Source organism: Siniperca chuatsi, linkage group LG10, assembly GCF_020085105.1.
Source record: "Siniperca chuatsi isolate FFG_IHB_CAS linkage group LG10, ASM2008510v1, whole genome shotgun sequence".
Lineage (NCBI taxonomy): Eukaryota > Metazoa > Chordata > Actinopteri > Centrarchiformes > Sinipercidae > Siniperca > Siniperca chuatsi.
In genome coordinates, this window is record NC_058051.1 from 25,469,431 (window position 1) to 25,493,017 (window position 23,587).

General features: G+C 41.0%; 1 protein-coding gene across 3 annotated transcripts; it reads right to left on the minus strand.

Annotated features, from left to right (window-relative positions):
- Window positions 1-287: 287 nt before the first annotated feature.
- LOC122883659 (inactive dipeptidyl peptidase 10) lies at window positions 288-22,988 on the minus strand. Of its 3 annotated transcripts, none has more exons than XM_044212660.1 (25): window positions 22,833-22,988; window positions 17,266-17,380; window positions 16,323-16,418; window positions 16,051-16,145; window positions 15,091-15,162; window positions 11,127-11,179; window positions 10,442-10,523; window positions 9,838-9,958; window positions 9,535-9,689; window positions 8,696-8,793; window positions 8,389-8,512; window positions 7,943-7,984; window positions 7,753-7,857; window positions 6,969-7,060; window positions 6,275-6,322; window positions 4,759-4,877; window positions 4,594-4,641; window positions 4,208-4,306; window positions 3,686-3,752; window positions 3,342-3,536; window positions 3,192-3,246; window positions 2,991-3,090; window positions 2,830-2,888; window positions 1,762-1,834; window positions 288-1,670 (listed from the first exon to the last, which is right to left on the minus strand). In XM_044212660.1, exons 1-25 carry the CDS (start codon window positions 22,869-22,871, stop codon window positions 1,453-1,455), a joined length of 2,370 nt encoding a protein of 789 aa, XP_044068595.1. In that variant the 5' UTR covers window positions 22,872-22,988; the 3' UTR covers window positions 288-1,452. The 3 variants fall into 3 exon arrangements, with proteins under 3 accessions (XP_044068595.1, XP_044068594.1, XP_044068596.1); XM_044212659.1 differs by having other exon boundaries at window positions 4,208-4,309; XM_044212661.1 differs by lacking the exon at window positions 1,762-1,834 and having other exon boundaries at window positions 1,492-1,670; window positions 4,208-4,309.
- Window positions 22,989-23,587: the final 599 nt, after the last annotated feature.

Below are 23,587 nucleotides of genomic sequence, written 5' to 3' on the forward strand. Positions count from 1 at the left end.
TTAAGCCTACAATGTTTTGCAAATTATCCTAGGCCACATCTATGTATGATTTCATAGTGTGATATTTTTGGCATTCAGTATGATCAGCATATGTTACTCACAATCAATCAGTGTTGACAGATACTATAAAAGGATCCCATTCAGACCTGGTTTGAAAAACCTAATTATTAACCTGACCTATTTATAATTGTTTACATTATAGGTACTTTTTTTCAGAATCACAACTATCCCTCCAAATGGCTCTGTTAGACTACAGCGATGATTATTAGTGAAGGAACCAAAGTAGATTTTTGCTGTAAAACAAGAAGTTCAAACTTTATTGTCAAGGATTGCTGGAAAAAAGGAGTAGCCGGTTGTCTAGAGTTACGGGCATTCGTTTTGACACCAACTGCATGCAGTTTACCAGTATGGTTTGGTTGATAGTTTGGTGGTCAGGCCCACTGTCCACTACCTTTGTGGACTGAATGGCTCAACAGTTTGTCCAAAGAAGTAATTTAATTCTGCAATACACAAGAAATGATTAAAATGCCAAGATGTATCAAAACAAAAACATACTGTACTTCCAAATATAGTACATAGACAGACCTACATAGACGTTCTTGCAATCATTCTTGAATCAGAGCTTGTGGTGCAATTGCAAGTAATGCTAAAAAAAACAGTGGATAAAGTCCACAAAATGTATTTGGCACATTTAGAATGATCCATATGCTTCATTTCACTTTATTTAAGCCAGAAACACACTGTACAAAATACCTAAAATAACTCAGATTTTACAATGACATCTTGAAGATCGTGGAGAGTCTGCCCTGGTCAGTGACCAGTAGGGCCAGTTTGCATGTTATCTTAGAGTCTATGATTAAAATCTCTTGTATCAGAGCTATCCCAATTGTTTGGTTTTGTATGACTGCAATCTGCATTAATATAAATGTGATCCTGTAGTCTGAGCTGGTTTATTCAGAAATCTGTATGGAAATCCTCAGACATTTTATGCAGTCATTAAATCTGTAAGGCAGAGTCTTTTAGGATTTTCAAAGTCTTCTAGTGTGTTCCTGGCTGTTGGCAGATTTTGCACTTTTAACCCTGATGGGTGAGATTTAGACCTGCAAAACACAGAAAATGTAATGTAAATCAATCCACATCATGCAGCCATTACGACATGCATGTTTTAAAATCTTTGTAAACTTTTGGCAGAATCAGTAGCCATCTAGTCCACATTATCTCAAGTGAATTTTGTAAACAAACAACGCCTCAAACATACAGTATAACAGCAGAAATAATTGTGTGCAACAAGATATACAGTACATAAATTTTTCCAGAAGTTGTAGGAGGTGATCTGATGTGCTTGGTCCCCACTCCTGTGCTCTTGTGCCTGGTAATCCGACCCAAGTTAATGCATAAGATGGCGTACAGTCCTAAGAGAGTCCTTCCAGAAGAAGGAAAGGGGCTCTGAGCTCAGTCATCTTCTTCCTCTTCATCCTCTACGGGATCTAGGAGGACGCTGTGCTTCAAGCAGGTTTGGAGGTAGTTCACCACTGTCCGCTGGAAGTGCTGGATGCTGCGCGGCTCTCTCAGGATGTGGCCCTCGTCTGGGTACAGCTGCAGTGAGTAGTTGGCTTCCACCTTCACCAGTTGGCTCAGGAGCTCAGCGCTGTGCTGGAAGTGTACCCTTGCTTTGGCCAAACACACACATACATTGAAATTAGAGGTGAAAAAATAAAGAATTAACTCTAAAACATAGCATAAAATTTAACAAAATTTCACCATCTGCAGTTCCATGTAGAATAAGGAAATTCTCATCTTTCAGCTTATTAACCTCCTCCAGCAAAGAGGCAGTCTGAAAAGATATACCATCAAAATATGAGTGATTTATCAGGTTCAACTACCTAGCTGAAACTAATGCAGTCTAACATAACAGCCCTGCAATAAATTCCACCTTCATAAAAGTTTAAATGTTAGTCATTTGGTTTGATGACCTGATTGTTTGTGTATATATATACATATATAAAACAATACAATACTATGATATATATATATAAAACAATACAATACTATTAAAAGTTTTAGTAAGTAAGTAAGTAAAGTTTATTTAGTATAACACCTTTCACAGAGCAAAGGTCACAAAGTGCTTCACAAGAGTAAAATTATTAAAAAATAAAAAGATAAAAAACAATAAAAAGAATCAAACAATAAAACATAAGCAATGACAGACCTTAAAAACACACACGATTACAAACACTAGACAGTACGAGGCGAGACAAAGGCCCGTTTGAAGAGTCTTCAGCCGCTTTTTAAAGGCGTCAACAGAGACCGGAGAACGCAAGTCTATAGGAAGAGTGTTCCACAGTGTCGGAGCCACTTCCAAAGGCACGATCACCTTTTGTTTTCAGTCGAGCACGAGGGACAACCAGTAAGCCCTGTTTCAGAGAGCTGTTGATTAAACTTTATGGTCATCTTGGAGGCTGTAGATTATGCGTCATACTGAGTGGTGTTTCTGTAATTTTGTCTGCCCTCACTCATATAAATGGGGTGGACAAAATATTAGAAACACCTCTCAGTATAACGCAATACAATTCAATTGCACCACCAACTAAACCTGCCAAAATGACCATAAAGTTGAATCAACACCTCTTTAAAACAGTTTCAACAAAAACGGAACATTATATCCATCATGAAGACTGGATTTATTGGAGGACTGTTGTATTGGACTGCATTAGTTTTGGGTAATAAACTTGCAACTGAGTGTATATCCACACCCTTTAACATTGTTAACTTAGCAAAACCAGTTCCACCTGAATAGTTGAGTTCAGAGCATTAGCTTTAGAGCCTCACCGAGTAAGCGTGCTCCTCCTTTGCTGGAAGGCCTAAATATCTCTCTGAGAATGCAGCGCCTGAAAAAAGGTGGAATAACATTTACTCTAATACATGAACTGTTTCATCACTATTTCCGTGGCCTCAATGTTTGAATAGTTAATGACATGATCTTAACTCACTATAAAGCCTGAAGTCAGTTATCGGCGCCACAACAGCCGTGCATTGAAAGAGCTTATCTGTTGCAGCTAACATCTTGAGAGTTAAATAACCACCAAATGCCTGTAGTGAGAAACAGACAAATGCTGAAACAAACAAAGCATGTGGTATTTTTGATGGCTTCAATAGGAGTATTGAGTTTCCAAGTATAAAAATGCTGTAACCTTGCCATAGAGGACCATCCGACGATCATCAATGTAAGGCAGTTGCATCAACAACCTGTGGAAATATCACAAAATCCTGTTAGTTTAGCAATTCACAGGCATTATTCTCACGTGTCAGTTACCCTTATGTTGTTGCATAACTGTACTGACTCTACAACTCCCAGATAATCTTTGACTCTAAGTGAGCCAAGCTTGCGTGGATCCACAGCGGTGGTCTTCTGTCCACGGCCAACCCCACTCCTGCCGTCCACCCAGGCCAACGCCACATTGTGTGTGCCAGAGAGGACCTGAGGCCAGTCGAGGGCAAATTCCTCTGTCACCGACTGACTGCCAGGAACGCCATCTCTGAGCGACAAGACGAACAGGATCAGCTATACAGTGACAGCTGTTAGGCGTAGAAGAATGAAGAAAAGGCTAGGGATCATAGGCCGCAAAACAGGTCACAATAAACAGCCCTTAGCTGTCTTTTAGTGCGCTTGTTCAGTGACGCTTACACAATGATGAGGAGAGGGTGCAGGTTGGCCTCGTAACCCTGAGGTAGAGATAGTTTCAGGTGTAGATCTAAGGAAAGCAAACGGGTTGAACAAGGTCAGCTGTACATATACATGTTGTATTACTACTATATTTAGAGCCTCTGCCTGAAATACATCTGAACTGCTGAAGCACATGAAAAGGATCTTAAAAGAGTTCATCCTTAATCTAAACAAAACATAAACACACCTTCACAACCACACTCTGAAAGAATACTTGGCGCTGGTCCTTGAGGGCAGGCATTGATTCACACTAATTACCTAATGACCAAATACAAGAAATAACTGCTTTGGTTGGTACTTAACTATATTTGTCCCTTCCAGGCTGAGATACTGGCAGCCAGTGCTCCATTTTTACTGCTTAATTTAGTGTGACTGCTTGAGAAATGCAGTGAAGGTGATCTGTGGGTGCTTTGTGACTGTATTTGTGTGGCCAGTATCCTAAATGTCAAACCACAAATATAGCCAATTGTTTCTTTGTTGTACCATGGTTGTCTGCTGGGAGTGTCCTGAACAGGGTCTCAGGGAGCCTCTTGTCCTCCAGGGCTTTAGCTAGAGGGTTGTTATCCTCCAAGACGACATATCCTACTGGAGATAAAACAGCGGTGTGTTAGATTTTTAATGCTAAACATCAAGACGCACACAGTATCAGGTTGAGAGGCCAAATCCTCATTACCTCCGAGGAACCAGCTCTAACTGTGAGCCACAGACAGAGGGCAGTGTTCACAAGCATGAAATTAATGAATCTACACTGTAGTGTGCTTGAATATACCGTGCTCTGCAGGCTGTCGCGGGTAACTGCAGACAGCCTCTGTGTGCGTGTGTTTGTGTGTGATTATACCATTAGTCAGACAAGCAGATGTAACACTCACTGGAGGGGTCCTTTGTACTGTGAACTGTCACTTTAGGGATTCCTGGGCCTGGGGAAGTTTTCAAAAGACAACATTATAAAACCAACTGTCTGAGCAGCATGAAGCTTTCATATTTCTTGCAAGTGTGTATGTGTGTGTGTGTGTGTGTGTGTGTCTCTGATTTACCTAAGCAGTAGAGGGTGAAGTGGGTTTGATTGGGGCTGAATTCAGCTTTAAAGAAGCGACATCCATCTATGAGGTTACAGGAGATGCACCGGCGCTGAAACACTCCATCCAGGTCCACACTTGGAAATAAGAGAGAAGGGTTATTGACCAGACTTTAAAAGAATAGAACAGTCTAAAGCGGTTTGATTTGCTCCAGGGGAGGGTCAATTGATTGCTAAGATATTAAGGAAAAGTGTCAGTGTCTTGAGACAAGCTATTCAGGCAGCTGACTTTTCAGAAACAAATGGGGTTCAATAAGGCTAGACATAAAAGCCGTTACACAGATTGCTCTGTTAGGCGGTGTCGAGTCTCTAAATGCCCGACTCCACTCCACTGCTTACAAACTTCATACAGGATTAATCACAGACTTCTGAAGTTCAAACAAGCCATTGTTCCTCCTCCATAATATTGCACTATCTCCTGAAGCCCAAAGCTACAGTATGTAAGTTAATAAAAAGATATGAAACGTAGGAGGTTGATGAGGGAACAGGCAAGTGTGTTTATCACAGGGGGGACCATAAGTCTCAGTGACTCGGGCCTCAGCAGCAGAGAGTCCTCGTCCATTGAGTGGGTTTTTTCTGTTATAAATGTGTCAATTCAGCTGTTGGTCTGGTGCATCTGCACCACACAAGGATACATTTTCACATATAAACACATTAGTGTGCAGTTACTCTTCCGATTGCTATTTCAGGCACGCTAGCGGCTTGTCTCTGGGGATGTCCTTCAGTTGCAGTGTCTGTTGGCCGGTATGTCAATCCACCACTTTGGTACAGGCTTATCAGCTATTGGATGGATTGTCATGGAATTTTGTACAGATTTTGTATTATTGTCCCCAGAGGATAAATCCTACTGACTTCAGTGATCCCCTGACTTTTCATCTAGCGCCACCATGAGGTTCACATTTTTGGATGGATAACTATGAAATTTGATTCAGACATTCATGCCCCCCCCCGGATAAATTGTAGTCATTTTTGTGATCCTCTGACTTTTTGTCTAGTGCCATCATCAGTTCAAATGTTTTAATTTGTCCTATACTTTAGTTTATATTGGTTTACCTATAAAACTAAGAACATTCTGTTGTGGAAATTAATCAGACTCAGCTGTACTTGTTGCAAATGTTAGCATGCTAACACTCTAAATTAAGATGGTGAACATGGTAAACATTATACCTGCACCACTGTGCCTTGCCTTTAGACTCCTGTAGTCTTGTTTTAGGTTAAAACAAGACATGCTAGCATAGCTACATACTATCTTAGCTACAGTACATGCTAGTGATAATGCTGACATTATAAAAGATAATAATAATCCTTAAGATTAAAGTTGGACTGAATGAAAAAGCAGCTCTGTTTTAGTCCACAAGACATTGTATATTAGGGATAATTTCAATATTGTATCTGTTTGTAGCATTGTAGAATCAGATTGCAAGAATCTGTATTTGGTCACGGTTAGGCCGTTTTTCACAAGGAAGCATGCTTACCTGTACAGGTGTCTGCTCTGTCTGGATTCCTCTGTGCTCAGGAAATAGCTGATGATGAAAAAACAAACCACAGACACAGCAAGATGCTCAACACTATTCAAGAACTGCAGATCACCTTTGGTTATCTTCACATTCATGATTATTCAGAATATTAATTATTCATGACAAGAATACACAGATTTCTGTGGGCTGACTGCAAACAATTGGCCAGATCTACAATTGACTTTCCTTGATTCTCTGTGATGCTCACACCTCAGTCAATCGGTTCATGAGGGGTTTCTGCCCCCAGCAGGATAAAGACAGATTTAAGCAATAATCTGCTCTGGTCAAGTCATCTCAAATTTGTCCTGAAATGCATTGCCACAAGCATAGTCAGGGTCAAAGCCATTTCCTTAGGCCTTTTAACCAAGATCAATTCTACATGTTAAAATTGCTCTTTTAATTATTTTTAAATAGACAGTCTTATGTGTACCATTCACCCAGAGTGTGACCTGGTGAATTAATTTGCTCTCCAGTAGCTGACAACACGTCTAGAATTTGCTCTAAGCTTACAGCAAGAGATGATCAGTTTAATGATGGCCACTATTCTACTCCCCCCCCCCTATCTTGTACATTCATAGAAATGAGCTGCGAGCTGTTTAAGGCGGCTGAAGGGTGATTCAACCTGGCCCCACGCACTGTGGCTCTCACATACATTTTTCCAGCCTTCTCGTCTAGGGCGCAGAGCAAGGTGACGTCCCAGCTCCCTGATGTCAAGAAGCGAGGAGGGACGGAGGGGATGGCAAGCTGCGTTACACAGAGATGAACAGGAATGTAGAAGCAGGCATATATACAGAATAAAAATAGGTGCAGTGATACAGAAAGTGTGTGTCAGAGGATTGGGGGGAAAAAATGAAGATAGGTGCATAAAGTTAAACCAAATGAATGCACTGATGGCTAAGGAGAGAATTCAGAAACAGTACTTTGTAATTATTGTTTATTTTGACATTGGGACTGAAGTCAAAGAGACACAGGAGAGCAAGTATAAAGCACATGCCCTTTTTAATGCCAAATTCGCTAAATTCTATAATGAGAATTTAGAAAAAAGAAACACAATGTCATTCCCTTCGGTATAGAAGATGTTTCTAAAAAAAAGCATCATTAAACATTTGTTTTAATTGCCCCGGTGAGGATGAATAACTTGTTAAATTGAAATGAACTGAAATGAATTCTTTCAATAATATAAAGTATTAATGAGTGAAATGACTCCTTAGATAAAAGTGGTGTTTAAGTAATTAGGGAGAAAACAAATCCAAACAAATTGCTTCAATAATAAGAGAAGAATAGGAGGACATTGTAAGCAAACCAGACTTTAGGGTCTGTGCTGCTGAGATCTATAATCACACTGTTTTATGTGACCCCTGTTGAAATGTTAATGACCAATTTGGTCAGAAATTATACAAGGATGACATGAGGGAGTTAACTGCCCTCACACTGACCTGGGCTGAAAGACCGGCGATGTGGTGAAACTCTCCACGAGCGCCCTGTTTTGCTGGCATGATTGTATAAAACACAGAACCGTCTGCTGAAAACAATGGCACGTCCTGTTGAAGAAAAGCACTGAGTCAAAAAAAAACAGTTGTGATAAAGAGGTATAATAAGACTTTATGAAACATGAGCAATACGTACCTGTCGTTGGTTTTGCATTATGCCCATGGCCATTTTCTGTTTCTATTGATTTAGAATCACACAATATAGAGAAATGTGTTAGTCATTCCATTTACAATGTGCTTAAATCAACATCTAAAGCTGATTTAAGTAGCATTGTATAAATAAAGCTTATTATATTTTATTAATTATTAAATATAGCAATAATAAAACATTGGCAATGGGTAACTGAAATCTGTGAGGATTTACAGAAAGGGAATAAGCAATAAAATACTGCAGTACATAAGTGAAAATTCTTCTCAAGCAGCAAATGACCTTAAATATTAATCCAGTCAGTAGCCATTTGAGAGTTTAAGGAAATCAATCCTAACTTCCACAGTGTAAAAGAAGCAAAAATTCTATTAAAGCTGTATATTGCAGCGGGGACCATTTGGATTACTAATGTGGAACGACTGATGACCACTCACCTCTGAGCATGCCCCTGTGGTGGCCTCGCACACGCAGAGCACTGATTGGTTCTGGGCACGATTCAGCCAACGAACCGCGAGGCGGGTGCTGCTGATCCAAGTCACCATGGATATGTAGCTGTCTCTGAAGAGGCGATGCAGTAAAAGATAAATGGGGAAAGAATTGGAAAGTGGTGCAAAGGAATAGAAGGAAAAAAAAAGAAGCGGTGAAGGGGAGAGGAATTTGGACACATGTAATCATTTCTGACTGGTGGTGTATAAAGTCTTTAGGGTTTATTCTGTTTTTACATTCACAAAGATGTACTACCTGGCCCTGAGGGAGTCAGGAGGCATCATCTCCAGAGTGTGAGCTGGACCATACAGATTCACCACAAACAGACTGACTGATGGGATACTTGAGCCAGCCTGTGAGCACAAGAAAAGTAAAATAAAATGATCAGATAAACTCGTAAAAATGTTAAGTGTAAGTTATGGCAAATCTTTTTAGCCACACTAGCGGGAATGGCGATGTTGGTCTGCTGGTCCACCACTTTGGGCCATGTCTCAACAACTGGACTATTTGATGAATTGCGTTGAAATTTGGTACATATATCCATGGTTTCCAGAAAATTAATCCTAATGACTTTGGCGCTCCTTTGACTTTACCCCTAGCTCCACTAGCAGATCAAAGTTTTCACTTATTGAGAGAAATATCTGAACATCTATTAAATGGATTGCCATGAAATCTTCATGGTGTCCAGAGGATGAATCCTAGTGACATTTGAGAGCCCCTAAATTTTTATCTAGTGCCACCATGAGGTTGACTTGTAGGTTTGAGTGAAATGTCTCAACAACTATTGGATGTATTACCATGACATTTAGTACAGACATTCATGTTCCCCTCAGGATGAATTGTAATAACTTTGGTGATCCCTTAGCTTTTCATGTTGCAACATCATCAGGTCAAAATTTTTATTTGTCCAATATCTGCAAAACTAATGACAGCTCCACCAGTCACAGCTGTACTTACAATGTTAGCATTGTCATTGTGAGAATGTTAGCATGCTGACGTTAGCATTCAGCTCAAAGCACCGCTGTGTCTATGAACAGCCTCACAGAGCCGCTGGCGTGGCTGTAGACTTCAGTCTTGTTTTAATCCATTTTTACCTTTGGGTACGGGAAGAAAACATTGGATGGGTAGAGGCCACCTAAGAAGTGAGGTATTTCCATCAGAGGTGTGGCAGAGTTGTTGATGGTGAGGTACGCCAGCCGGGCCCCGTCCATAGACCACCAGTGGGCAACATATGTCAAGAGCACTTCCTCTGTTTTAAAAGACAATGTAAGTTGTTACTGTCAAACTCAAAGCATACACTTGCTATTCATGATTGTTGCTGTCAACTTGGTTTTGCAGCTTTTTCACTCTATGCTCTAAGTGTAAAAAATTTCTGGCGAAGCTGGAATACATCCTACCTTCATAAGTCCAATCAGAGAGCCCGTTAACCACATTCTGCTCCTGGTCAGTGGTTGTGAGACGGAAGGGTTTGCTGGTCACGCTCGGCTTGTAGTAGATATCTCCGTCAAACACATAGGCCTGGCATGAGCAGCACAGACAGACAGTGCCAATCCATTATCAAACACAGTACAGGCTTTATCGTCGGACACCGTCCAAGACTGAATGAATCACCAGCCAGCACACACACAAGTTAGAGCCAATAGCCTACATCTTTACTCGCCAGTTAATATGCTGCAGATGAGCAACGACATAGCAGCAAAAGCCAATTACATTACAGGGAAGGTAGATTAATTATATTATGAGTGTAAAACAACGCTATTATAGCAACACAGTCACAGCAGTAACCTCTAAGATGGAGTTCATCTCATAATGACAAAGACATGATACCACTGATGTTATCATTATGAAAATTATGTCAAATGGAGGCTCCATTCATACACAGACTGTATTATTATAGATTGCAAAGGTTTAGAAAATCTTCTTGTAATATTGGCAGGTATAGTTGATGCAGATGACAGAGACAACACATTGATCAGGTAAATGATAAAGTGCCTGTCTTACCAGCTGGTTCCCCTGAGTGCCCCAGGAAGCATATTGTAGCACTGCCTTCTCCCTCTCCGGAGGGTTAAGCTCCAGCAGATCCCTGGAACACACACAAAAACTCAGACATAAGCCCTCCATTAGGGACGAGTGTCCTGTTTAAAGCCCTCTGAGGTCCATCCATGCCCTGGTCTTGAAATTTGCTTGAGAGAGATGCTGTACTTTGAGGACAAAAGAGCAAGATGCAGAGAGGGAAAACAAAACAGAGAATAGGGTTGATTCATGCAAAAGTGCAACATTTCTTTTTCCATATTTCTAGCCGCACTTATTTTCTTCATCAGGACAGGCAAACATTTTCCTCCAAGGCATACTCAGGCAATGATCAATACTGCAGGTCCTCTTGAAATTTTCAGAACCATTCCTCAGAAGTTCCAGGAATCATCCACAGCTACCACAGAGTTTTGTCCACTGATTTAATGCGTAATATGAATCTCAGGCAGTGAAATCTGAAGTACAGTACAAACCTTACATTGGGATATGGAACCTGGAAAGAACACTGACGAATGAATGCATGTCTGACAGAAACATGAGGTTCTGATTCGATGAGACACATTCTGGGGGACGTTTTTCAATCCACAGGTCTGCTTGCATTGGTAACGCTCATGCCCAGTGCAGCCCATGCATTAGCATTCATGAGTCCACCTACCCATTAGCCACATTGTAGATAGCATAGGAGGCTGTGAAGGACTGAGAGAACACCTGAAAGAGGTAGAGGATATCATGCACACAGGTGTGCACACACAGACATATTTTAGCGCTCACACATGCTCATTCACATGTATAAAGAAAGTTAAATGCAAATGAAACAAAGGTTATGAAGAACACTGCTGAGTCCAACCTTACAATTAAGCAATAAACAACAGGAAGCTGTGTTTGTATTCTGTATTTTCTCCTGAAATCACTTCAAAGTAGTGCACCAAGTGGCTTATTGTTTTTTTGTGTTGGGTTTAATGAACACAGAATTATTTTATTAATAATAGTTTAATAACAATATAATGTTATTCTTTCACCTAAAAAAAGCAGTATTAGCAAAGTGCCTAATACTGTAAGTATCTGTATGTGTGGTCATTTGTTACTGAGACAATCACAGCCTAGTACTATACACTTATTACTAATTTATTTGAGTCATTAAACCACTGACAGCCATTTTATCCATATTACATCAATATTGTGTTCACATCTGAAAAACAGAAATTTGGCTCATGGGGACACTTAAGACTGAGTAAAAGACACAACATAAAAGACATGACATATGAAAGGAAATTACACAAACTAAGACAGACATTCTTATTAAATAAGCATCATTACAGCTAACATCCTTCCCACTGCGATCTATTGTGGCTGGCAAATCTGCCGCAACCCTGACACAAGCATCAGCTGTTCGATCATTAATTAATTCAACATGCTGAAGAAGACTAAGGTTGCAGAATCAATTAATGTGTGCATGTCTATGTGTAGGTGTTAACCACAACTGATCATAGCATTACCTGATGAATTCTAGTTAATATATTGATTTGTACCAATATTTCTTTTTTCACGTAAAGGGTTGGAAGCAGGTTATTTGCCCACTGACCTCTGAAAGCCTGAGTCTACTGGAAAACCAGTCCCTAAAGAAATTAAATGTCACATCCTCTATACAGCACTCTTAGCTGTGGAATTGGATTTCTCCTCTGTGTTGTTCGTCTGTTGTTAGAAAATGCATGGATGGAGTGAGGCAGGGGTAAAGCCGCAGGGATGAAGGCAGGGAAATAAATTCTAAGGCTATCTAAATGAAATTGAAATCTGATTGCGGTGTAAAGTCTGAGCATGAGGGGCAACAGGGTGTACAGGAAAAGAGTTGTGTTACAACAGAAAATAACTGCAGGAACAGGAAAGGGAAGGAATGAATTGGTCAAACAATAAAGGAAAAAGTGAGGGAGGAGATAGAGAGAGAAAGAAACAAAGACAGGAAGGGAGGAAAGGATGCAGAGAGGGCAGAGGCACTGGCTGACACTGCCAGAGTTGACAGATACTCGACACACAACAAGGACCGATCTTGAGTTAGAGGGAGTATATCTTCAAGACCAAAGGGGGCAGCACTGACATGAGCACCATGTTCAATCGGCTGTTTATGATTAGCTAAGGAACCCAGAGATTGTGCTCATGATTTAACATCATAAAGCTGATGGCAGAGGCTGTATGTTATTGTGTGTTGGCGTGATAAACAGACAGAGAGAATGAGAGCATCTGTCTTGGAGAGGCAGAGTGAATTCTAATGTAGCTGCCAGTAACACATCATAAATCCTCCAGATCGCTCTAGCTCCTCACCCCCCTTCACTACCCACCCCCTCCCCTATCCATGTCGCCAAAACGGGGGGGTAGGGGCACAACGTACAGATTAAACACTCAGAAGATGGCGTGGGATAGCGTGACAAAGAAACATATAGAGATTTCAACACCCTTAGCATGAGCACAGATACTGGGATCTATTGCACACCGCAAGATACACAACACAGAGATAATAGCATCATTCCTTCTCAACATTGTCCCTGCCTCACAAGCATTTCTTAGTAGCCCCACAATGCGCTGCCTTTGATACCAGCACTCATCAGTGTTTGCTGCAGAGTGCAGACACATGGCATTTTGTTTGTCTCTAAACTGCACTGTCTTGACAGGTTCTGGTCCGACTGCTCCTGCTCATCAATCTCAGAAACCTCCATCTCCTCTAGGTTATCTCGCCATCACTCTTTCAAAAATATGTAGGTCTTCTCTTTCTCCTGTTCTCCTCTTACACATAAACCTGTTTAACTCAAATAGGCTTTTAGGAAAGACATTTTCCTGTAGGAAATCTGCTTTCTCTTGTTCCTATGTGACCAAATCCCTAAACTCACTTCCATGTATACCCTCTTATCAAAATCCATTTATTTTCAGCCAGCAGGCATAAAACCCTCCCTAAAGCCTCCAGAGCTAATACAAAATCCAGAGAAGCCTTTTAACTTTACCCACAGTCTGCTCATCCATTTCTCTCTACTGCAGCTCTCTCCTTTTAGCATCTCTGTCATTCTTTGATAACTGGTCTGATTGATTTCAACTGGGCAGTGTATCTAAGGGCAAATGGTGCATAACCCATTTGCACCCCCATTGCAAGTGGCTTTCCCCACTGCTCTCTCTGTTTTTCTTTCTTGTTCTCTGCCACTCTTAGCAGCGTGCCGCTCCTCTTCCAAACAGCAATGCTGGTGCCTGGCGCAAACCGCTTCAGTCAGCATAAAACCCCCCAGAGATAGCCAGGAAAAAGTGAGTGAGGACTATGAAGCGGGAGAGAGAAGGAGGGAGGTAGAAAGAAAGGGAGAATGGAGGAATGGCCCCCATGCACACAAAATGCCAACCATGCTCACACACATCTATCCATTTCTAAATATACAAATGATTCCAGATGGCATGCCCACTTTCTCTGATTTCTTCGAAATACACACTGAGCATAAAAATGAGAACAGACAATTCCTGCTGACATCAAAGGAAGTATGCTAATGACATGACATAAACTAACCAAAGCAACCCACATATTGGGCAAAGATCTGAGCCCTTTCTCTACGGAGATATCGAAAAAATTATTGAACGTATGTTAACAGCTCAATAATTCAGTTGCAATGGATGCACTGTGTTTGTCGCGCATACTGTAAGACAGCAACAGGCTCATTCACCCCCCCACAGAAAATATGATACGCAGTGATTAGAGCAAAAGAAGATCTCAAAAAGGAACCCCAGAGAGATAGAAGAGACTGAACAAATGAGTGTGAGAGAGCAGCAAAATCTGCTTTCATATTTTTAATAGAAATATGGGGAAATATGCTGAGGGCTTTCATTTGCTCCTAATTCTGTTTTCTTCCCTCACAGTTTACTTGTACATTACACAACTTGCCTGCCCTTTGAGGAGAGACTCAACTATTTATTAATGGTGCGGGTATTTACAGAGTGAGATGGCTGGTGGAGGAACTAAGCTATGTGGTGTTAAAGTAAAAGGAGCAAAAGAGATGTGTTTTGTGTCTACCCCAACGCTTGTCTGAAACCACCTGCGATTGTGATTCTCGTCAGCTTCTCATTAAAATTCCCCACCAAACTAGTGGGGCAATTTCATTACAGCAGTTCCAACTTTACCGCTTCATCTCCTTGATCTCCCCTTCCCCCTGCTATCCACTTCACACTGATCACTCACTCTAAGCTTTCCTCAACCCCCTGCACCTTCCACCATCAGCCAGTTTAAATATTCAACTCCCCATATGTTATTCCAGTCATTTGGCGAGCAGTGTTATAGAGCTAAAGACTGCTGCAGTAGCAAAATCAGCACACACACACACACACACACACACACACACACCTCTTCTCCTCAACCTCCTCCTTCATGTTCTTGCTCCTTCTCTCTGCTGTTTCTTCGGGGCTCTGATTAGGATGCATGTCACCATTGTTTTGCAGCCTCTAGTGGCCTGCCAGACATGTGGAGATGTGTGCGCGGTAACAGATTGTCTTTGATATTCATGGATAATTTATGACTCTGGATGTTTTCTGAGAGAAAAAAGCTTGACTGTGCTTTCTGGAATAAATCGGAATCAACTTGGCATTCAGAGAAAACTTACCGGTCGAATGTTATATGCCAAGAGGACAAACCTCTTGTCTGCAGACACTTGGAATTTAGTAGTGGTCAGGTCCTGTAGGAAAAAAGGGAAAAATTAGACAACACATCATCAACAACTTCCATTTGGGGATAAAGTGGGTTGGGGTATAGCACTTGACATGTGGGGTTCCTCAAGGGTCAATCCTGGGACCTGGCTTATTCTCCCTTTACATGCTCCCTTTAGGGCGCATTACCTGTCAGTGTTTATAACCTATTTATTCTCAAAAGCATTTTAAGCTTCCTCGCCCTGATTTGTTGTTACTATTTAACAATTTTTGCTTGTCTTTAAATATTTCTACAGATACTTTTTTATCATTTTTTGTGAAGTACTTTATAACCCTGCTTTTGAAAAGTGCCTCACAAAAAAGTTTTACTTTAGTACTGTGAATTTTAATCTTCAAGTTTGACACTATATTTAGCTAAAATCTCAGCAATTCGTATATTCAGGGAAACCCCATGTGTGTCTTGGTATTCATACAAGAAAATATATTTTTCTGGAATTTGCAACAGCAGCAGAGATAACAAACCATATCACAACACCGAGGAGAGACTTTTTCTCAACCTGACAACACAACCCTGCTTTAAGCTCCTCGGCATTGACCCATATAAGTCTGTCAGTGTCGCGCAGAGGCGGTGTTCAAAAAGATGCCCTTGCTTGGAAATTCTCTTTGAAGGCATGTTGAGGGCTCACAGAGCAGCCAGATTTGGGGGCAATGAGCTGATACTGTCACTCTGCCAAATCTTTTTTTGTCTCAAGTGTGGGATATGAAACAGTGGGACACTTCTAGCTTCTCTCACTCAATCTGAAAGCATCATCTTTCTATTGGTCAATTTGTCCAGCTGTCTGTGGATACGAGCCAATCAATACTGAAATCTGTCCTCTGTCCTGAGTGTCCTCATAAGCTGAGTTGCTGTAACTCACCAGGGAGCTGTTGTCCAGCAGAGTCCTGGTGAGATTGCTGTTGAGGCCGAACGACAGGACATGTCCTTCTCTGGTGCGGAGAGCCACTTCGTTTTCTGACAGGGTTAGAGCGTCCTGTGTTATTAGAGTGACGGCTTAAATCCACAGAGGCAGAGATGGTTGCTAGGTCTGCAAACCAGTGGCTCCGTTTCAGGTGAGATCATTTAAGTGGTTTTAAACCGTCATGAGCACTTTGTCAGTCAGGAGTAATTTGTGAGAACAGGAATCCTTACCGTTTAACCATGCCACACAGGGGTCATGAACTTTGAATTCTTCACTCGCCAGATCCTCCATAGTGAGATGGGAACGGAGTAACAAGTGAGATTCATCTTCATAAGCAAAGAGAAGTGTTAATTAGTTCATCAAAAAGTATGCCCCGTTTACAGAAAAGCAAAACCTACATTTCTGCTTCGGTCTTAGATTCATTTTTTCACTGTTAATATATTCGAAACATTTGCAACAGTTTTAAAAAGCTTGCCCACATTATGCCTCCCTTTAAAGCAAAAGTTTGACATTTTGAGAAATACGCTTGCTGGAGGAGACTTAAGATGACAAGATGGAATACCGCCTCATATCTGTACATTAAATATTAGGCTACTAGCCTTTTCTGGCTCTGTCCAACGATAACAAAATCCACCTACCAGCATCTCCAAAGTTCAGTAATTAACACATTATATCTTGTTTATTTAATCCATACAAAAATCAAAGTGTAAGAACGTCAATTCACCGTTTTGAGAGACTATTTCATGGCTGGGAGCAGTAACTTCTTGAAATCTCTCATGGTTGCCTGGCAACTGCTCTGAGGCAAGAAATAGTCACGGAGAGATTCTAACTCTCCATAAAATGGAGATTTGTTGTTTTTTTGGCTGAGGTTTTGGTACAGATAAAACTAACAAAGTTATTTTGAGGGCTTTAGAGGTTCTTATCGTTGGACAGAGCCAGGCTAGATGTTTCCCCCTGTTTCCAGTCTTTGTGCTAAGCTAAGCTAACCTGCTGCTGGCTGTAGGTTCATATACTGTATAGCCTACAGACATGACAGTGGAATCAATCTTCTAACGTAACTCTCCAGAAAGAGAATAAGCGTATTTACCAAAATGCCAAACTACTCCTTTAATTCCCCACATTAGAACTCCTCTCTACTTTGCTGCTTTTACTCTTCCAAACAGCTCTTCTTACCAGGCGTGAGGAGGATGACAGAGAGAATGACCAGAGACATAACAGCCAGGATCACCACCATGGCAATTCCTATGCCCTTCCAGTTCCGCGGAGGACCATCTGAACTCCCCAGGTCCTGATATGAAAAGAACGCACACACACAAACACAGTGATGAATGTGTGCACAGTCGAGGAGAAGGACATTAGTGCTGCTTCATTTCCACGGTCTCACAGAAAATTCTCCCCGACAGGCATATTAGTACAGTGAGCCTCAGGGGAACTGAGTCTCCAGCATCACAGAGTCCTCGCTGAATTACACAAATTTTCCATCTGAGAACTGCATAAAATTGTTGCATATGAAAGATCAGACTTTAATTGCAGCAGCAATTTTGCCCGCACCATAATTTTTCTTTACCTACGCCTCATTTCACCTGTTACACGACTGATGAGCCATGTGGTTTACTAAAACATCTGCATTGGTGGACCAGGATTTATTTAACAGCTCTGGATAAAGTTGTCAAAGAGGCAATAAAAATAAGGAGAAGTAGATGAGACTGTATAACTATACAATGGATTAAAACAAAGCTTCAATTACGAAGAGAGCAAAACTTCAAGTTTAAGCTCAAGTCCTTGTACACCCTCTGTATGTGATCAGGGGGAACTGATGGAATAAGCCAGCATCAGTATCAGTCACAATTAAACACAATTGCGTGCCGCTCCCAGGCAGCGCTCCACTCCCTCATAATGAGTGGCTGGCGCTGCTGGAGCCACATGGGTGTTGGAGTGTGAGAATTCAATCACAGAGCAGCTATAAAATTCAACCTTCATTATGACTGCCCAGTCTTTTGGCTTAACCCTCACAGCCTCGCCTCTCCTGATCACCTTCCTCCAGGCCTTGGGGAGGTGGGCAGTGGAAAGAGGGCATCTAAGTGGTTCACTGGTCAACAGATTGCTGCTCCTCCGTGCTCCCTGGGTGACACCAGCTGTCCCTGAGTCTGTGCTACTGGCAACACAAGCCTTCATTCCCCCACCTAGCACTTCCTCTTCACAAACATACACTCCCTTGAGCATCCAACTTAAAGTCCCTTGCAGATGTTGTATTAAAGTGCTGAAAACTGATAATGTACTTAAATAACAGGAGTCAAAATGTCTTAAATACCCATTTCAGAAAAGTGAATTCTGCAGGAACTGAAGAGTAAAGGTCAGTGCAGTTGAACCAAAAGCAGTGGGGTTTTTTTGTTAGGATAAAAATCCTTGATACACATTTTTTTATTGTAAGGAAGCAGATATATTTAATATCCAAGATGAATGGAAGACATACAAGGTCTGCTCTAGCTCGACTGGTTGCCAGCGCAGAACTCCTGCCAAGGTCTCATCTTTAATAGATCTCCTTGGCTGCAGTATCATAACATGCTCAAATTAAAAGCACTACCAGTTGCACCTGCAGGGACAACTTTTAAGGGATGTTTGAACTCTCAGTGCAGGACAGAGCTGAGTGATTGATGTCCAAGGCTGTGTATCTACTGGCCTTTCTAACACTTTTATCTCATTCTCCTGCCCTCTCTGCATGCAAAATCTCAGTGAACCACCATTATCCTTCCAACAGCTAAAGAAACCTACAGTAGTCTAGGCTTTTATACAGTCAATACTGAATCATACTGCATCTCCATGTTTGACTGAACTGTTATAAATTTGAAAAAACTGCACACAACAAACTGGGTATATGTTGTATGAAATTTCAATCCATGAATAGCAATGGTCACATATCTTAAAACATATAATGATAGTGATTCCAGGATCTCATAGTAGAAAGGAACATTTTAAATTAAATTCCTCCACCTGACTGATTACATCATATAGTGTATTCATTTCCAAGTCCTCACTCTAATTACTGTGTGCAATGTGAGCGCTGAAACATCCTCCTAATGGGATGCACAGCTCCTATTATTTCTCTGAGCCCAGACATTAGACCATACTTCCAATTAAGGTCACATCATTGTTAAGACAGACGGGAGAATCCCACATTTGGGCGAATGAGGAGTTTTGTCACAGAATCCCCAGAGTGAACACCGGCAAAGCTGCTAGTGCCAACTGGCTGTTGGTCACAATAGATGCGGGAATCTAATGCAGCACAAACTGCTGGCATGGGTGAACAGATGGTGAGCTGCGCTGTATGACGGACCGGTCTTATCACAGTCAGCACCCTGATGGACAAGCAAATATATCTCAGAGCAGGTTTTCTGCTGAGCCAAATCAAAAACACACATAGACCTTTCTAAGTGGGACATCTATTTTATTCAGCCTTTGCGTAATCCCACAGGAGTTGGAGTAGAAGTTTAAATGAGGTGTCAGTCAAACACCAAAGGGTGCAAGAATGCAAATCAAAGGTCTTTATGTTTATGGATAACTCCTGAAGGAATCCCCTTGAGAGGATTCTTTCGGCAAACCGTGCAGAACTACATTAGAGAAGAGAGAGCTCTTACGTTTGTGAGCTAGGGCATTTTCATTCAACCAAATGAAACAATCGATAAGGTGGACAGTTGTACAAGGTCCAGAGGGAAACAATTAATGGTGTGAATAGAGCCATAAAGGAGACTTTAAGGTCTGTTGAGCACTGTTTCTTCAACACCTCCATGTGGAACACCAAGACCTATTCTGACCTTAAAAACTTAAAAATCATACTTATCGGACTGGAAGTGTTTATTAAACTGCACACAAACAGATTTCAGCTCACTGGATCCTTTTTCACAGAGCACTGTACACAAAATCAACCAATTCCAACTGTATTGAGTGAGCTTGCACACTAAAAAAGCAAGCCACACTAAACACAATTACTCACTCTGCACAGCATGCAACACAACTAGGTTGCGCAGAATACAAGCGGTGCTAAGAATTTATAAATTAGGCTCAGGAGACCTCCTTAATTCCATCTTCTGTGTCTTTGAGGCATGGAGAATCTGACAATAAATCACATGCAGTGGAATGAGGGAACCAGTGCAGGCTGTTAGGGGATTCTGGTTCTGAATTTGCATACCCCTAAACCCCCTTTTAACATCAGGCAATGATGTTTATTACACACATGACATTGGCAGAGGCATCAATGAAATTACCGCCATCATAAAAAGGGTGAGATCTATTGGCAGACACATACAGCATTCAATAGCCTATATGCTCCTGATACTAATGATTCACTGTAATTGCTCACAAGGGGAAAGCTGTAGATTAGCAAGTAACCCACGTATGCATTACCTTGTCACTATCTTTCACAGCCTCATTTAAAATCAAGATCATCATTAGAGCAGCCTGTATTTGTAGTGTGGTTGGAATAAATGGTAACCAACCAGCTGTGGTAATGAGATACTACAGCTCAGTACTGATTAATATCTAGGCTATCTTTCATCATATACAGAGGAATTTCTTCGCTCACTGCGCCACCATTTCTCCCTTTGTGTTTCTTACCTAAAAAAAAAGCCGTAGGTGGTATAGACACCATATGGGACTAACTGGGCAGATTTCTTGCCCCCGAGGCTATTCCCAGACAATGCAGCACAAGCCTTTGTGAAATGAAAGACCTGCCGCTTTAGCCTCTAGTGCTGCAAGGCTGCCCTGCCATCTTTTTCTTTTCATGCTCCCCATCACGTATAAGAAAAGTACTGTACAAAAGGGTCCTGTATGAGGAAGCTTTCCTCAGCATGTCCAGCCACTCGCAGTGATCGAGTTCAGCCTTAGGAAACAAGCAGCATCACTAAAACACATGTGGGAGAGCTTCAGATGACATGATATAGAGTTACAGTAAAATGTGAGAAAGAATATGTTATTTTTCACAGCAAATAATATGCTTATAATGTGCTCACGGCATTCACTATAAGAATTTACTGTGTCATATTGTCACATTACCAGTGTTGAGGATGAATATTAAAACAATATTACCTTTGAAAAAACTAATTAAATCACTTATTTCCTTCCTTAATGCAAGGGATTAACTGAACCAGAACCAAAGCATTATTTTTTTCTGGCATGAAATTGTGATATTGGTGTCTTATTTGGATATGACAGAGAGCGATATCACAAGTAATTTATGTCGACTCTGCAATGCTCTTTGCTCCTTCTGTATCATGGTATGTCTAATATTATTCCACACAAACATCCAACCCAGATTATCCCCTATAGCATTGCATCTTCTCACCAACGGAGACAGACATGACAATCTGTAACCCAGATTTGCCTCATTAATTGCTTAACTATGTAAAGCATATTGATTGGAGACTGTGGCATGACATATTGCGACATTTACAGGTAATGGATTGTCTATAAACCCTGCAGCACTGTGTGGCCCTCCCAAGGAGACAATAACGCTGCAGGATTATCACACAGATGCTTCAGACAGGTTTCACCATGATTTTATCACATCATCATGTGAGTAAAAGCACTCTAGGTCAATGTCAAACATCACTATGCTCATCCCAGTTAGACATAATTTAACTAATAATTTAACTCCTCCTCTAGGCTCTCAAACACTTTCTCCACCAGAGACAGCTGGGTATTAATGATCTCATGATTGAAACTCTCTCCCAAGAGGAGTGACAGTTTGATGAGATCTGTTAATTAGTTGACTTGGCAAGGGTTTCAATTGTTGCACTGCACTGTAGAGAAACAGAAGCACCCGAGTACAATATCTGTAAAATGACTGATGCAGCTCAAGAAAGTTGTATTCAAAGAAGGAAACAATGCATATTAGCTATGCGTAGATATTAGTCGTATAAATACCAATGAAAGCAAAGTGTAAAACCAGTGTGATGATTAATCTGAAGCAAGCATTTATCCCCATCAGTTACATTACATTAAACCATTAACAACTAGACCATAATTCTATACACTATTGCTGTTAAAATCAATAGTGGATCTTCTGTAAAATCCACCTAGTGTATAATGCATGTTTAATCTCAGAAATTGATTGTTTGCTCACATGTTTCTTCTGACATATAAACAGAAGTGAACTGTCTTTTAAATAAACCCGAAAAAAAGTCCCATTGAATGGGAGAGCTGCATTAAATAATAATTTACAGAGCATTTAGGATATGTGTCATCATTAGTAAGGAGTGTTAATGGTGTGAGCAAAAAACAGAGGATGTTGTTCATTGACAATACACCAACACAGCAGAGGGATAATCAATCACACAGTGCAGGCTGTGTGTTTGAGCGCCTTTGTCACTGTGCAGGTTCAGGCTGGAGGGGACAGACTGCTGGGACAAATTCTATCTGAATATTAGACTGCAGATATCATGCTATAAAAGTCTGCATGGGACAGAAAGAAAATAAGAGTGAGAGGCACTGGACGTCGAGTTACAACACCAGCATGCACCGCAGTGCACAGAGTCAAGCCTGTCCAGGAGACAGATGAATATTGACGGCTGAAACACTAACTGATAGTCACCGTATTGTTTGCATGCACGAGGAATTCCCCGCTGCACATCTGAGAATCTCCCCTCACAGACTGGAGACATACATGCACGCACGCACACACACACTGCTCTGAACTAGGGATAAAACAAAAAATAAATAAATAAATAAAACACAAACACACATACCAGCTCCGTGGTCATGTTTTGTTGAGTTGTGGCAATCATTGTAATCCCCAACAAGATGCCTCTGTAGCCTCAAAACCCGTCGAGCAGCTGCACTGTTGTCTTGCGGAGCTTTTTCTGCACGCTCTGCTTCTTGCAAGTTTGTCCTCACCGGGCTGGTGGTCTCTCTCTCTCTCTCTCTCTCTCTCCCTCTCTCTCTCACGGGTGACTCTCGTTCACTCATTCGCCTATTTCCAATCTGCTTATGGCTTTGATTGGCTCAGAAATTAATCATGACAGGAGGTTGGGTGTGTGTCTATACCAGGCGACTTCAGCTGTTTCAGCATTCCCACAGACAGTCAAAATCGGGGTAATTATTAATAAACCAAATATGTAGTGAAAGATTAACAGCCAATTTAATCAATAAATAGGCTATTTATATTTTGGTGCTATGATTGAATACTGATATACAATATTTAATTCCATTAATATAATACTTATAAACCAATCTGTTCCGGAGCAATGCTGCAGTGACATGCTGGATACATTAAATCATAAGTATATTATTCGCACAGATAAAGTCACGTATAGTTGTAGGGATGGATTGACCTTAACGTACTCCACAAATATAGCTATATGCAGAGGTGGAAAGTGACTAAGTACATTTGGGAAGAACTGTACTTAAGTACAATTTGAAAGTACAATTGTACTTTACTTTTCTATTTCCATTTGTACTTTAATATTTCCATTTTCTGCTACTTTACACTTCTACTCCACTA

Coding starts and splice junctions, on each gene's coding strand:
- LOC122883659 (XM_044212659.1), bottom strand. CDS start 22,871: ATGATTGCCACAACTCAACAAAACATGACCACGGAGCTG. Junction 16,419..17,265: donor TGTCATCCTCCTCACGCCTG/GTAAGAAGAGCT, acceptor TTGCTTATGAAG/ATGAATCTCACTTGTTACTC. Junction 7,061..7,752: donor TCGCCGGTCTTTCAGCCCAG/GTCAGTGTGAGG, acceptor TGTGTAACGCAG/CTTGCCATCCCCTCCGTCCC.